The 16,038-nt window shown below is 46.4% G+C and overlaps 1 protein-coding gene across 1 annotated transcript in view; it reads left to right on the top strand.

Moving 5' to 3' along the window:
- Positions 1 to 16,038, top strand: part of MAP7D2 (MAP7 domain containing 2) — a 98,844-nt gene that overhangs the window by 52,540 nt on the left and 30,266 nt on the right. Inside the window, exons 4-8 of the mRNA XM_047765346.1 lie at positions 799 to 910; positions 1,751 to 1,849; positions 3,922 to 4,032; positions 11,465 to 11,622; positions 13,861 to 13,988. Coding sequence (XP_047621302.1) covers positions 799 to 910; positions 1,751 to 1,849; positions 3,922 to 4,032; positions 11,465 to 11,622; positions 13,861 to 13,988 — 608 coding nt within the window. The remainder of the gene's footprint in view (positions 1 to 798; positions 911 to 1,750; positions 1,850 to 3,921; positions 4,033 to 11,464; positions 11,623 to 13,860; positions 13,989 to 16,038) is intronic.

Here is a 16,038-nt window from a genome sequence, read left to right as displayed (position 1 = left end):
AAGATTTGCCAGCAGTCAGGCCCAATTTTGTGAAAATAACAGTTTGGTTAATACAAGGGAATGCTTTTGATAAATGCTCTGTTAGGAGAGAAGCCTGGTCGTCGTTTTTTAATTCTGGCGAAAAACTGTTTCGTTCTTTTTCCCTTCCCCCCATCTAACTGTGAATGCATAGATGCTTAATTTTGTGGCCAAAAGTTTCCCTAAACTTGTCTCTTTTAAATGGCGAAATATGCAGTATCATCCCCAGGGTTCTCTGTAGCAGAAAAAAGTTACAATGTAGAAAGCAATTTATTCCCCTTTAAGAAGTTCTCAGAGGGAAATGGGGCTTTGTAAAATAGACCTGAAAGTCGTGATGTTTCACCTCAAAAAGTTATGCTTAAAAAGGCTATACAAATTCAAATTATATTTTAATTTCGGTTTTCTCAAATCAGAGTGCTTTCTGCTTTGCAACTAGAGAGGATGCAGTAGGTTCTAGAGCATCCAGTTCCCCTATTGGATGGGACAGGCCTCAAGGAGTTAATGCTTGGCTGGCATTATTCTTAAACAAATCAAGCCCTGGCTGCTGCTGCAACCTCTCCCCAGGGAGGAGAGAGGTGTTGGGGCTGGGAGCCAGCACTAGCCGCATTGTTTACTCTCCACCCACTAAGGAGGCGCTGGTGCGCTGGAGAGAGCACGTGTGCCTGGGGCTTTGGATGCTGAGCAGAGCCCATCTGGTGACTCACCGGCACGGAGGCTTGGAGGCACGGCAGTGCAGCGGGGCTCGGTGGTTGATCTTGCTCCCTTGCATGAACTGGGCAGGAGCGGCTGGAGGCGATGATGCGCAGGTCTCTGGAGCGCACGCAGCAGCTGGAGCTGAAGAAGAAGTACTCGTGGGGACCATCACTGGCCTCGGGGACTGGAGGACGTGACGGTAAGTGAAGGGCTGTCCCTGCATTGCAGGGCCGGGTGGGAAAGATCATGGGGCAAGAGGGAGATCACCGACGCCCGACACCCGCAGGATGTGGGGGATGCTTTGTACCCATCTGCAGGTCCCTTTCTCAGATGCAGTGTTTAAGGCTGCCAAGCTTCCTGTGTATGCATTTCTTGTGAAGGGCATCTGTGCGTCCTTCTTGATAGCACACAGCGGTCGATAGAATAACTGGGCTTTGAGATAAAGCGAAAGAAAAGCAAAGAATGCAGAGCCTGGCAAGGCCAGAGGTAACCTAATTTCAGGGAAGGTCGGTAGCAGTAGGCTAAGTCATGGCTGCTGAGAAGGCACGACCGGGAAGGGCTGAGCAGCCGTCACCCCCTCAAGGGGCTGGGGTTCTTCTCTCCTCCTCCTCATTTATTTATTTATTTCTCTCTCATTATTTTTCTGCTCTTTCAGTTTTGTTTCAGGATGACTTATTTATTTCTTTATCCAGTTCATACTCATCTTTAAATTTTCAAATGTTTATTGTGCAGATTGTTACTAGTCTGCGTAGCTTTGCTCTCTTTTTAGTGTCTTCTTTTCTGTGATCTCGCCATTCTATTATGCAGTGCTTTCCAAGATCAAATGGGTTTCTGTTTACGGTTCAGTTTCTTGATTTTGCTGTATTGTGCTTTCAACCTGTTGTCAGTGAATATGCTTTACTTCTCTGTGTCTTGAGAGGTCAACAACCCATTTCAGTTACCTTTTCTAATTTCCTCATAGAAGCTAGAGTCAACCAGAAATTGGGACTTTTTCTTTTACCTCTCTTTGCTCTGATTTTTTTTTTTCTTTGCTGTGTAGGTGAATCAGGAAATACCCCACCCCCTCCTCTAGGTTTAGCAGCCAGCACCCTCCCTCCGGACCCAGGGACCGCTGCCGCCGCTGCTGAGTCCACCAACGGTATATCCGAGCATCCCTGTGCCATCGCGTTTTGTGACCACTGTCCCAGTCTCCTTCTTCCATCACTGTGTCTGTCTCAAGCACTTTTACAGTTGATGTCTTAGTCTGACCCCTTAGAACTTTTTTCTAGAGATGTGAATGACATGCCCATATTTCTCAGTTCTTCATCGTGCAGTGTGCATGTGTTACATCCTAGTAGCCTGGAGACATTTCATCCTTAGCTCACTAACTTCGGCCTTGGAAATCAAGTCAGTGCTTGACCACTGTGCCTTTAGCTCTTTAGCATTCTAATTTATCGTCGGTTTTAGGCATTAAGTAGTAGGGTGTTTCCATCACTTCTGGTTATCAAAAGCCGTGATTACACAGAGGTCTAGGTATTAAAGTGATGATTCCTGGAGAAGTGTTTGAGAGGGAGAGGTAGGGAGTTTATCGGGTCTGGCACTGTGAATCCAGACAAGAAGGTAAACTGGCTTTGTTCTTGATGTCATCTTTGTAATAGGCTCTTGGTTTTGTATACAGGCCTGGGAAATTCTTAGGGTCTAGATCAGTAACAGCACTAGCAAAACCTTGCTCCCGTTTAATAATGACTAGAAATTCAACCCTTCTTTGGCTGGCAAAGAAAAAACAAGATGTGAAAAGGACGCAATTTATTGACCAGCCGCACCGAAAGTCCAATTATAGCAGTAGGAATAGATATCCTTGGTTTCCAGCATTTCTTTGACAATGAATCATTTTTATTGGTGTTACTGAGTAGCAGAGACTTTGCTGCATGGGCTCCATTAGCTGTCACTGGGCCTGCTCCCAACAGAGAGGGGCAGGAAGAGTTGATAACTACCCTTTGGGAATTACAGCCAGGGCCCCAGGGCCAGGTGAGGTGAGTGTGGTACTCAACTGGAGCACGCAGTTTAAGGGATCACCAGAAATGTCGGTAATCAAGACGGAGTAATATTTTAATCAAAATGAACAGAAAACAATCTAGGATGAACAAAGTATTGAATTTCCAAAGAGCAGTACCATGCTGAGCCATATCAGAGCCTGAGGCAAAAGGGGAAATGTGTACCCCTTGAGACATGGTTTTATGTAATTGCTAATGGTTAATTTCTTTCCAGAGCATTCAAGTACTTGAAAAAGATACGGAAATATTGAAAAGTAGGTATATCAAAACTCATGCCATTTTAAGTTTAAATATTTTATTTATACTCAAACTGTGTTACAGTTTTACTTCAACCCAGGTTAATTAAAAATTATTTAGGATTGTCAATTGATCAGGAGAAATTATTAAACATGACAGTTCTCTCATTTGAAAACAAGGTGCGCAGGAGAGCAGATTTTGAAAATATTATCTATGAATTTGCCAGGAGCTCACATCTTTCCTTTGGCCTCAAGCTCCGATACAGCTTTGCAGGCTGGCAGTGTCAGTACCTCTCAGTTTGCTACGATTGTTTAATTTAGAAGTCCATCTAAAATAACAGCTGGAAGGTAGGAGCACCAAACCCAGAACCTACATGTTAAAATCGTAACCGTAAACAGTCATAGCCTTTGCGAAAGGGCCATTGTGACCCCATCTCTTGATAAGAGGGAGAAACCAACTGCTAAAGGCTGCTCTGCTTTAAATACAGCTCCTTTCGTTACAGATTGCTTCCCTCTGCAACCTGAGCTATAATATAGATGACCTTCAGAAAAAGTCTGGTTTCGGCTCACACAGTCTTAGACCATAGAATATTTTGCAGTGGTGATGTGTCTCTGGGTCCAAGTTGGTTTTGGTTTTGTGTGGTCTGAATATACTTGAAAGTCCCTGGACACAAGGAAATGATAGGCTGGTGGGATTAGCATGGCTTTCGTTGAAAGGTTGACTGAGGCTGAACATTTGAATTGAAGAGAAGCACAGAGTCAAGAAATGGAAGAGAAGAAGTTGCTTCCGGCGGATGGCTGCCGTGCTCTGGGCATCTCCGGGCAGGCTAAGTAGAGAGCAGGGCATCGGAGGCGTGTGGATGAGGACAGGAAGAACACTTGGGAAATGTCTTGGTCTATGGTGGTGTGAATACCAATGTCTTTAATGCATTTCTCTGCAGCATGTGACAAACTTTCAACATCAGCCATGAATTTACCAAAGCAGACGGAGCCTCCCATGAGTAAGCGCCTGTCTTCATCCACCGCGGCAATATCCCATTCCCCAGACCGAGGCAAGTGAATGTGCAGACCTGGTCTCTCCAGTTTTCTTCTTTCTGGCGTGAGCGTCTTAGCGTTAGTCTTTGTGCGAGCCCCTCTTGAGCCTCCTGCAGATCCCCATTCTCCTGGCTGTGTGATCTGAGCGTGGGAGCCCCCAGGCCTCACGAGGGAGACTTGGGAAGGTGGCCAGGCCATTGTTGAGCAGGGATGGGAGTTCATGAGATTCTCCCAGTCTGACAGAGACCGACGCTTTCCACAGTGCCTGTAGGCGTCACCCTGGCCTGGAGTGCATTGACCAGCGGGAAGAGGTGACTGTTAAAAAAGTAGCTGCCCAGTTATTGGTGTGATGTAGTTGATGAGCCAGAGACAGCAGGATTGATGAGGCAGAGATACATGTGAGACTCAGGTGTGTGAGAAAATGGGGTTCTGCTCTTGTTTGTGGTTTGAAAACAGAAGTTCACACCTAATGTGAAACCTTTAAAAGGGCAAAAAGCGTGAGTGGTCTTTTCTGGCACCGTTTTGAGGTGGGAGATGACGTGTACAGTGTATGTGCCAGTTCCAGAAACTGAGTAGATTTAAAATCACCTGAGTTCTAACGGAAGCTCCGAGAAGGCACTGAAAGTCTGAATGGATACCTTTCAGAGTATGTAGGTTCAGGAAGGGAAGGAAGCTCTCTGGGCATTGAATGTGTATCTCAAAGTCTCACTGAAGGCGGGTCAGGTGCCAGTGGAGTATTGAGCATGTCAGGTCATCACCAGGGAGAGAGCAGGAGGATGTTTGTACTGGAAGAAGCCAGTGTGTGTGCCTGTTTTTCCCGCTGGCATTGACCGTGCACCTCCAGCACAGAGGTCTGTCGTGTGTGTTAGAGACCCTGTACGTGTCAGTGCGAATGCTCTCCGATGCAGTTCATGGCTAAACGCCGGAAACCTTGAATTAACTCAGAGCTGGATGAGAAAACATCTACATGCTTTTAGCTCTGTATAGCTGTTCCATTTGTGAGTATATGCCATATGTTTTCATTCATTCACATGGTTAGAAACTGATGTTAAATTCATATTTGTGATGAGTAATATGTCCAGTTATCAGTATGTTGTTATATGTTCTTGGCAACTGAATTATCTGCTTGTGGATTATAAATTGAAAATTTTACATTCCCAAGCCATTTACTGGCTAGTGGGTACCCAAAGAAGACCAAGTAGTGGGAAAGTTAATGCATTATCATGTAATACATTCTAAAACCATCAAAATGACGTTTCAGTCCCTGAATGTGAGATTATGAGTACTACCACTTCCATCAAAGCTGATAATTAGTTGGCTGTTTTTACTTTTATGTTTCTTATTTAATTTTTGCCCTTATTTACATGGGAAAAGTATGAAAGGATGCATTAACAGAATCAGTGTCTTAGGCCGTATTTCTTAACAGAAGACCTAAAACGAGTATTTTGTAGGAGTAATCTTTTTTTCAGTGTTAGATCTCCCTGGTGAGTAAGTGGTTTCTTGAGTCCACAGTACATCTTGGGAGGTGGGCTGATTGTCTTCGGGTGGACGGCTAACACTGTGAGAGCACAGTGAATGCTTTCTGGCTCCCCGAGAGAAGTAACACCCTCGCCCAATCTCACGGTGGTACTTCATCTCTTTTCTCCTACCATGACAAGCTCCAAAGCCGTCCTTTGCTACAGTATTTTTATTTTCCACACTCATTCTGCCATCCAAAAGCTAATTTGCATCCTCGCTGTGTTGTTTTAGACATTTTGTTTTGTTTGTTTTAATTTTGCTTTTTAAAATTTTCATTTGATTCCGTCCCTCAGCTCATCGCATGCACCTTAGTCCCATGGAAACTTTTCTTGTTATGCGACTGTTGACACCCACACAGGCTTCTTTAGCCAGAAGCAGAAGTGCACTCATGCTCTCTGAGCAGGCCGGTGACTCAGGTAAAAGAGGCCAAGCAGGTGACACTGAGGAAAAGGCCCCAAGTGGTGTTGGTCGGCCTATGAGTTACTCCTGAATTTTTCTATCTTGCTTCCCATATGCTGGCTGCGTGAAATGTCCTCAGTGGTTCATAACATTCTACCCACCACTGTTTCGTTGTTGCTGTGTTGCTTTTCTTTTAAGTGTCATGGAGGTGAGTAAATTATTTTATGATTAGGGCATGTGGATTAGGAAAAAAATCCATTTCTTGAACCATGGTGGTTAGTAGAAGGTTTTTAAAGAAATGGTTTGGTAAAGTAGCCATAACCAGCCCCACCGCTTACTAGATCTTATCACTTTAGCTAAGTTAATTAACCTCTCTAAGCCTCAGTTTCCTCATCTATAAAATAGACTTATTTTAAATTGTCATGAGGATTAAATGAGATAGCACATGAGGGGCACAGTAAGAACAAATATCTGGAGTCTCGCTACCCAGGGGGTGGTCCATGGACTGGCCAAACTGGAATCACCTGGGAGCTTGTAAGCAGCGCAGGCTCTCAGGCCCCACCAGTCTTGCACACTTGAGTCTGAGAAACACTGGGCCACATCATCGAAGCCCTTCCTTGACCATAGCACTTCAGACTGTTATGGCAAGATTAAGAAGGACTAGAATTCTCTGCAAATGAGTAGCGCCATGTCCACGTTAGGCGTGTCTGGTCTCAGGCTTAGTTCCCAAGATGTGTAGGTAACATGTAAATGACGTATTATCCTCTACAGTTCTGTTTCCCAGAAGTTACGCTGTTTCTGCAAAGAAGATAGGCAAGTGGCCAGTAAGCACATGACAAGATGCTCAACATCCTTAGTCATTAGGGAAACGCAAATCAAGAAAACCACGAGATACCACTTCACACTTACTAGGATGGCTAAAATTCAAAGTAAAAAAGGATAATACAGCTGACTCTTGAACAGCCTAAGGGTTGGGGGCACCAACCCTCCCCAGTCAAAAATCTACATATAATTTTAGAATCGGCCCTCTATATACTTGGTTCCCCATCTGCTGATGCAAGCAACCACAGATAGTACTGTGGTATTTACTATTGAGTGAAATCCTCATGTAAGTGGACCCATGTGGTTCAAACCTGTGTTGCTCAAGCATTGGCAAGGATGTGGAGAAGTTGTAACCTTCATACATTAGGCATGGCTGAAGGTTGGGAATGTAAATTGTGTAGTTGCTTTGGAAAAAGGTCTGGCAGGTATTTCAAAGAGTGAAACCTTTTAAAGTTATATGTTCCAGCAATTTTACTCTTAGGTATAGAGTCAAGAAAATTGAAGACATACACAGTTAAGCATACGAGTGTCCTTAGCAGCATTATTCATATTAGCTACAAAACGGAAACAACCTAAATGTCCAACAACAACAGATGAATGCATAAATAAAATGTGTTTATCCATAAAGTGAAATATTATTCAGCTATAAAAAGGAATGAATTACTGACACATGCTACATGAGGAACCTTCAAAACATTATGCTCAGTGGAGTTCCTGTTGTGGCACAGCAGAAACGAATCCAATTAGTATCCATGAGGATGCAGGTTCGATCCCTGGCCTCACTCAGCGGGTTAAGGATTGGACATTGCCGTGAGCTGTGGTGCAGCTCACAGACATGGCTCAGATCTGGCGTTGCTGTGGCTGTGGTGTAGGCTGACAGCTATAGCTCCGATTTGATCCTTAGCCTCGGAACTTCCATCTGCCGCAGGTGTGGCCCTAAAAAGCAAAAAAACAAACAACAACAAAAACAACAACAACAACAACAACAACAACAGAAATCAGTATGCTTAGTGAAAGAATTTGCCAGGCAGTATTTGCCACAAGTTGTATGATTCCATTTATATGAAATGCCTGGAATAGGCAAATCCAGAAAGACAGTAAGTTAGTGGTTGCTAGAGACTAGGGGAGAAGGAGAAGGAGGAGTCAGTGCTTAATAGGTACAGGATTTCTTTTGAGGATGATGAAAATGTTCTGGAATTAAACTGTAGTTATGGTTGCACAACTTTGTGAATATACTTAACCCCCCCTAAATTGTACACCTTTAAAAGTGAATTTTATGATATATGCATTACATATGAATTAAACAAATTAAAAAAATTCCTGGGAATTTAGGAAGTATCCCCATTTTGAAAATGAGGAATATGCCAGAAGGACCACTCCCAAGATCGATGATTTTCTAGGAGGGCTCATAGCTATGATTTATTACAGCAAAAGGCTCCTGAGTGAAATCAGTTAAAGGAAAGGGTACATGGGACAAAGTCTGGGGAAGACCAGACCCAGGCTCTCCCAGAGTCTTCTCCCGGGGGAGTCACATAGGACACAGCCCCCAGCGATGAGTTATGACAGGTATGAAGTGTTGCCAACCAGAAAAGCTCATTAGAGACCCTGTACCCAGAGTTTTTATTGGAGGCTGGTCATGTGGGCACCCCTGCCAGGTACAGACCCAAATTCCAGCCTCTCAGGAGGAAAGCAGGTGCTCAGCGTAAGGCATGTCGTTTGCGCAAATGCTCAAGCACGGTGAGAACTCTCACCAGTTCACGTGGGAACCGTCCCCCAGTCCAGGTTCCCTGGTGCCAGGGCCAGCACGGTAGGCAGGCCTTTAGAAAGACAGCAGTCAGGACTGCTCTAGTTTCTCTGTTCTTTTCTGCACAGTCCACCCCCTTGGTCCCCGGCCAGGGTGTCCTTACAGCAGAGTTATTATCAGTAGGATATAGCAGGTTGAGGCCAACCTACAGTGTGGATCTCACTTAGGCATTTAGGGGAGGTGGGCTTAGCCAGTTAAAACAGACCGGTAACCATCAAGTTCTGTCCTAGAAAGCCAGGTGGCTTCCTCCACAAATTTCCATACGAACCTCTTCTCCCCAGCCCAAGGCATCCGTCCAGGCCGCCCACTACTCTGGACTGACCCAAAGCCTTCCAGGGCTGAGGCAGTGTCCGGTTGGCCAGAGCTCACACCCCAGAAGTACAGTCCTCAAGGGCACGTGTCTCGCCCGTGGAAACAAAGAGTGTACGGTGTTGGGGTGCTCCTCCCACAAGACGCACCTTGGGCAGACAGTGCGGGTTCACAAGGCCCCCAGCGTGGCTTCTCCCATGCTTCCTCCGGCCCCTGCTTCTCAGTCCATCCCAAACAGTTGTGCCAGCGACACTGGCTCACCGCCTGCCAGGTGTGGACTGCGTGTGGAGATGTTGTGCGGGCACCGTGCAGGAGCTGGCCCGCCCCTGCCGTCTCGTAGTCCCACTGTCACATGTGATCTGGGCTCAGCAGTCGGTCTGAATCTGATGCGCTGGGTTACAAAAGCAGTATGGGTTCCCTTCAGAAAAGGGAGATCCTTCTCAGAAACAGTTCTAGAAAACCAAGATCATGAATGCCCTGCCCCTGCCCTCCCCTGCACCACGCTAGGGGCTGGCTTTTGTGGTTTTTCTCCCACATTCAGTAATTAGAACCCCGTTCAGTCATTAGAACCTTGCATTTTCTCAGTCATCTGCTCCTCTCATGTGGCCCTTTCATTGGGAAGGGTTGGATCCTGAATTTTCATAAAATTTCAAAATAGTTTTGCATCACTCCCAACCTCTTTCATCCTGTTCATTTATCCATCGAGCAGCCTAGAGCAGTCAGTCCCTTTCCAGAGACAGGTGCATTGAGCAGCGTGCCTTTCTGCGCGGTGTGTGTAACGGAGCAAGAAGGGCAAAGGGAAGTAGAGTCAGGCTCTCAGTCTGTTGTTGACAGACTGCAGCCGTTCTAGAATGTCCAACACCTGACAGCTCGTTGGTGGCAGTGATGGCCACCCCCCACCCAGAGGGGGTTCAGCCCGGTCCTCAGGGGAGGACAGGGGTCACACCCCCCATGAGTGCTCTTTCCCAGCTTGCAGTTCGGGTGGGAATTAAAAGTTAGCAGTGAGGTCAGGCTCCACGTGGACATCGAGAGCCCACCAGCAAACATATGTCCAATGGTCCCATGAGAGATCAAGCCCTTTCCTGTGTGTGTTTGTCTGTGACCCAGGTGGTCCAGCCAGCATCTGAGATGTTTTCTCAGGTTAGGGCCCCATGGAGGGACATGTCATATCTACAGTGGTTCCAGGTTGGTTTTAAAACTTCACCAGTGCATCTCTGTGTGGAGACTGCCTCTCTTTTCCCATCTCCCTTTTCCCATTGACTCCATTATGCACTCATCGTCAGCTATGGAGACTTGTTCTGGTTCCATTACTCATTTAAATTTAAATTCCAGCTGAACTACTGGTGGTAAAAAGCAAGGAGGTTGTGTCCCACTCCCACTCAAAGGAGAAAACCAAAGGCATCACCTGGGCTGCACTTGTCCCCTCCCTTTAGCCACCACAGTCAAAAGCAGCCAGAGGATCCCACATGCCAGCACTTGAAGTTGAATGGGTCATCTTCAGCTTCCATAGGTGATTCACCTTTCGCAACACACAGCAACTTGGCTGCTGTTTTGTGTGGTGGGTGACTCCATAGCCACCAGGCACCACTGCTTTCTCCTTCCTTTCCCCAAATAATGCTTTTACCATGTCAGGGAATCAGGGTCATTCTCATGATTCCTGTTTCTGACACCAATTTTGTCAGAGTCCCCAAGACCACCCCCCAGGTTGGGTGATTTCCTAGGAGGACTCAGCAGAGTCAGCACGTGGTGGCGTTCATGGCTGTGATGTGTTACAACCGCAGGCTGCACAGCACAATCAGCAAAGGGAGTTGGTGCACAGACAAAGTCCAGAGGACACCAGGTGCAAGTTTCCAAGAGTCCTCTCCCAGTGGAGTCACACAGAATGTGCCCGAGTCCCGCAGCAACGAGCTGTGACCACGCACATGAAATGTTGCCACCCAGGGAAGCTTGCGAGAGACTCAGTACCCAGTGCAGATACCTCATTCCAGATGCTGAGCAAAAAAGCAGGGGTTCAGCATAGACTTTAGACGCTCATCAGTGGTGGGAGCCCTCCTGAGATCTAAGTTCTTAGATGCCAGCCAAGGGCCAACCTTATAAGCTGGCCTTTCAAAGGATAGCAGTAGGTATGCTCTGTTAACTTACTGCTGTGCAAGGTAACTGACTTGTAGAGAGGTTAAGTAGCCTACCCAAGGTGACCAGCTATTAGGCGACAGTGCCACGTCCATCTGGCTCCAAAGCCCAGATTTTGAACTCCTGACATGAAGTGGACTCTTTAGCATTGAGTGTGGGGGTCTTTTAAGCTACAGTCTGGAAATTCCCATGTGGCGCAGCAGGTTTAGGCTCCAGCATAGCTGCAGCTGTGGCGCAAGTTTGATCCCTGGCTCGGGAACTTCCACATGCCACAGATGTGGCCCCAAAGAAAAAAGGATAGGCCGGGTTTGTGTACACTAGAAAAAATATGGTGGTATTTTGAGAATGTGGATTGCATTGCCTTTGTCACGTTTTAACACAAATGTGGTGTTCTTCCCAACTCCCCGCTCCCCCTACTTTTTCCTTCTGTGCTCTGTGTCTCTGGCTATTATGCTGTAACTCTCTAGTATCCCATGCCTGTCCTCGTCTAGCTCCTGCTGGTGGCCCCCTTAAGTCTTCTTATAAGTCTTCTCCCACTCGAAATGCTGAGAGGAAGAAGACTACATCTACATCTGGCGTGGGAGATGCTGGGAAAGGAGCCCCTGCAGGAGCGGAGGCCTCTCCGGTAGGTTCATATCCACTCCCCGCCCCCACCCCCGGGCCTGGTTTATCTGACAGTGTGATTACTCCCTGTACTTGACCTGGGCTTTGTTTCTGTCCGTCTCCAGGGGTGGCTCAAGGGGCCGACTTGTTTTACAATTGCACTCAACCTTTGGAAATCATTAAACTTCTTGCACCCTCCTAAATCTTAATGACTTAGAAGAGATTCCTGAAGCCCTTGCCCCCCTTATAGCCTGCCCTTCAGAGGATAGGGCTCAGAGAATGTTTCAAGTGTCCTGTCCCTGCTTCTTTCAGCATATCTGATTCTGTGCCAGTCTCGTCTCTACACGCAACTGGAACTGAGGTTCTAGGTCCACCTAAGCCAACAGTGGCCTTTTAACATTTTTGTCGTTATGCTGACACCATCAGCAAGGCACATGCTGAGCAGGGACCCCTGATCATGTATGTTTGTTTAGAAATTGTACGTGCCATACTACTTTTGTTAGTGATCACTTGCAATGGCACAAACCATCCCAGACCTTAGCAGCTTAAAGCAAATGTTTATTACCTCGCTGGTTTTCTGGGTCAGAAATTGAGAGAGGCTTCGCTGGATGCTTCTGGTTGAGGGTCTCTCTAAGGGTCTGGTCAGAAGGGCGGCCAGGGCTGCAGTCATCTGCAAGCTTGGCTGGGGCTCTTCCAGGAGGGCTCACTCACATGGCTGTTGGCAGGAGGCCTCAGTTCCTTACTGCGTGGACGTCTCTGTAGAGCTGCCTGAGTGTTCAGATAGCATGGCATTTGGCATCCCCCAGAGCCAGAGTGAGAGAGGATGAGAGCGAGAGCACGCGTGTGAGTACACACGGCGGGAAGCCACAACGCCTTTTACCATCCAGTCTCAGACATTGAACACCATGCCTTCGGCCATGTGCTGTTCATTAAAAGCACGTCACAGAGGTCCCACTGTGGCGCAGCAAGAGAGAATCCGACCAGGAACCATGAGGTTGTGGGTTCGATCCCTGGCCTCGCTCAGGGTGTTGAGGATCCGGTGTTGCCTTGGGCTGTGGGGTAGGTCACAGACATGGCTCAGATCTGGCGTTGCTGTGGCTGTGGTGTAGGCCAACGGTTGTAGCTCCGATTCAACCCCTAGCCTGGGAACCTCCATATGCCACAGGTCGGGCCCTAAAAAGACAAAAGTAAATAAATAAATAAGTTAAATAAAAGCAAGTCACTAAGATCAACCTACACTTAAGGAGGATGGAACTAAGCTCCACCCATTAAAGGGAGGCACATCAAATGACATGTGGGCTTATTTTAAACTCCACATGGCTGTACTATTGGGCATTTATTTTATAACACCATGTATGTTTTTTAATCCAGTGTGGTTCTGAGGTTCTTATATGAAAAGTAAATATTTCTGGGAGTTCCCATTGTGGCACAGCAGAAGTGACTCCAGCTGTAGTATCCATGAAGACTCGGGTTCAATCCCTGGCCTTGCTTGGTGGGTCAGAGTTCCGGTGTTACCATGAGCTGTGGTGTAGGTCGCAGACGCGGCTCGGATCCTGCATTGCTGTGGCTGTGGTGTAGGCTGGCAGCTGTAGCTCTGATTCGACCCCTAGCCTGGGAACTTCCATATGCCATGGGTGCCTCCCTAAAAAGCAGAAAAAGGAAAAAAAAGTGAACATTTGAGACCCTAGGGTTTTACTGTAGGGCGGGTTACTGTGGAAGGGGCATGGGGGCCACATGAGGATTTGCTGGGGAAGAGCAAGAAAGGGAGAGAAGGCGACCGCTATTGTGGAGCACCTGCTCCAGGCCTGGCACACAGGCCCGTGTGAGGCTGGCCGTGGGCAAGACGTAGAGGGATGGAGGGGTTGCAGTCCCCGGTAAGCCAGGGTCCCCAGCTCACTTTCTTGGGATTTATAACCACGTTTGCACCCACATAGAGCTTTTTTAAAAAAGTAATGATTGTATCTTTGTACTCATTATAGGTTCTTTATGTCCAGGACTATAATCTGGTTCCATTTTAGCTTTTTTCAAAATGACGAGAAGGCGATCTTTATGTTTTAAGGCTGAAGATTTTTTGTCTGACTGGGTGACCTAAATACGATGACCCCCTCGTGCTTCTCTGCAAAGATTCCCATTGTAGGAATCAGTATAGCTTTGCATGGTTCCTTCTGAAAGCAAGCCATGCATGGCTTCCACTGGGTATTTTTAGAAATTATAAAAGCAATGGTAATCATGGGCCATGGCTGTCCTGTGTCCCCTACAGACGGAGAAGATGAAGAGGGGGCCTCGAACAACAACTTCCGTTCCCGGCGTGGGCCTCATGTCCCCTCTGAAAAGATGCGATTTTCCAACAGGAGTTTCTAAGAGGTCATCTTCTCCCGTGACACCCAAGTAAGCATCTTTCCCCTTCGCCGCAGACCTTGAGTCCCCGCATTCACTGTGTAGCTTCTGGATAAACCACGGGCTCCTGTTGCCTGGGGAATATGGGATTCAGACTGACGGAGCTGGAGCATTTGGTGTATTCTCTTTGGGTCCCTCAGTCCCATTCTGCTTTTCTGGCTTTCTCCTCCTTTCTACAGCTGCATCTGGAGTGAGGTGCTTGCTTGTGCCTGGTCTCTGGGGTGTGCTCCCTGCTCCGTGTCACACGCTCTCTCATCTGGCTGTCTCGCTAACAGCTTGTCAGTCACCACCTGCAGGGTTGGTTGGTTGGTTGGTTTTTCATGAAGCCATTATATATTTTTGTTGTTGTTAAGAATTGAGTGAGCTTACCAGTGAAAAACTGTGTAACTGAAAAACAAATTTATACTGTGTGACCACTGGCTTAAGTTTTAAAATTATTGTCCTGCTAACAACTAACAAGAATGACTCAGTAAATGACCCACTCCAGCAACAGAATGGAAACATCTTCAATAGTACTGAGAGAAAAAGAGAAATTTGATTTTAGTTTGGAAAATAGGAAACCATAGAAAACTTTGCATCAGTTTGGTTCAGAGAATGTAGGATAGAACACAGATTTAACTTGGGAATTTTTTTAATTACTTAATGAATTTTATTAGATTTATGGGTATACAGCTTGTGAATTTTTAAAAAATACTTCAATATGACATCAGCTCTTATTCCTAATTTGTTGCTTTCCCTTTTTTTTTTTTTTTTTTTTTTGCTTTTTAGGACCGCACCTTCAACATATGGAAGTTCCCAGGCTAGGGGTCCAGTGGAAGCTGTAGCTGCCAGCCTGCGCCACAGCCACAGCAACGCGGGATCTGAGCCGCGTCTGCAACCTACACCACAGCTCATGGCAACGCCGGATCCTTAACCCACTGAGCAAGGGCAGGGATCGAACTTGCGTCCTCATGGATATTAGATTCGTTTCCACCGAACCACGATGGGAATTCCTAATTTGTTGCTTTCTAACAGAGACTTTATCACTAATATTATTTTGCTCAGAGATTGCTCTTGTTTTTATAAACTACTAATACTGGTTATTGATGTATCTGCCTTCCATAAAGAAAATCTTTCCACAGCACATTACTAAGTTAAGAGCATCTTTTTTTCAAAGTGCATTGTATTCTTTCTGTTCCAGAATTGCCTGACTTTGGTTATGGTATTGCTCTCTTGGAAACTCTAAATCCACTAGGTAGGCTGTAAGGACTTTGTCTTATTTCTGAGCCTTCCATTTGCATGTCACTATTCCGGCATCAGTTCGGCACATTGAAATTAACAGCGAGGAAAGCCTGTTCATACTAGGGTTTTCCCCCATTCTACCCTCTTTCCTGGATATTGACTCATGTTCCCTGCGTAGATAGTATCTGGCAGTTTTCATCATCATCACTGTAAATTTCGCTGAGGTGAACTGAGGGGGTTGTTGCCCTCTATAGAGATGAGAACTCAAGAGTTGGGAAGCAAGCTTAGAGTGGGCTCTGTGCTCTTTCTTTGAAGCAGAAAAATCTTGATGGTTGTGTTTCAGGAACTGTTTTATTTGTTAAAAGGTATATATATCATCTGGGTTTTATAATAGCTCTCTCTGACCAAAGAGACTCAAATACAATCCCAGACTTTTAAAAATTCAATTTAGGAGTTCCCGTGGTGGCGCAGTGGTTAACGAATCCGACTAGGAACCATGAGGTTGCGGGTTCGGTCCCTGCCCTTGCTCAGTGGGTTAACGATCCGGCGTTGCCGTGAGCTGTGGTGTAGGTTGCAGATGCGGCTCAGATCCCGCGTTGCTGTGGCTCTGGCGTAGGCCGGTGGCTACAGCTCCGATTGGACCCCTAGCCTGGGAACCTCCATATGCCGCGGGAGCGGCCCAAAGAAATAGCAAAAAAAGACAAAAATAAAATAAAATTCAATTCAACTTAGAGAAATATGTAACATTTCCACACTCTATCTAGACTAGCGTTGGGCATCTGTATATTCTTTATAAATATTTGTGGAATGAATGAATGCG

Source organism: Phacochoerus africanus, chromosome X, assembly GCF_016906955.1.
Source record: "Phacochoerus africanus isolate WHEZ1 chromosome X, ROS_Pafr_v1, whole genome shotgun sequence".
Taxonomy (NCBI): Eukaryota; Metazoa; Chordata; class Mammalia; order Artiodactyla; family Suidae; genus Phacochoerus; species Phacochoerus africanus.
This window is presented reverse-complemented; position numbering and strand designations above follow the sequence as displayed.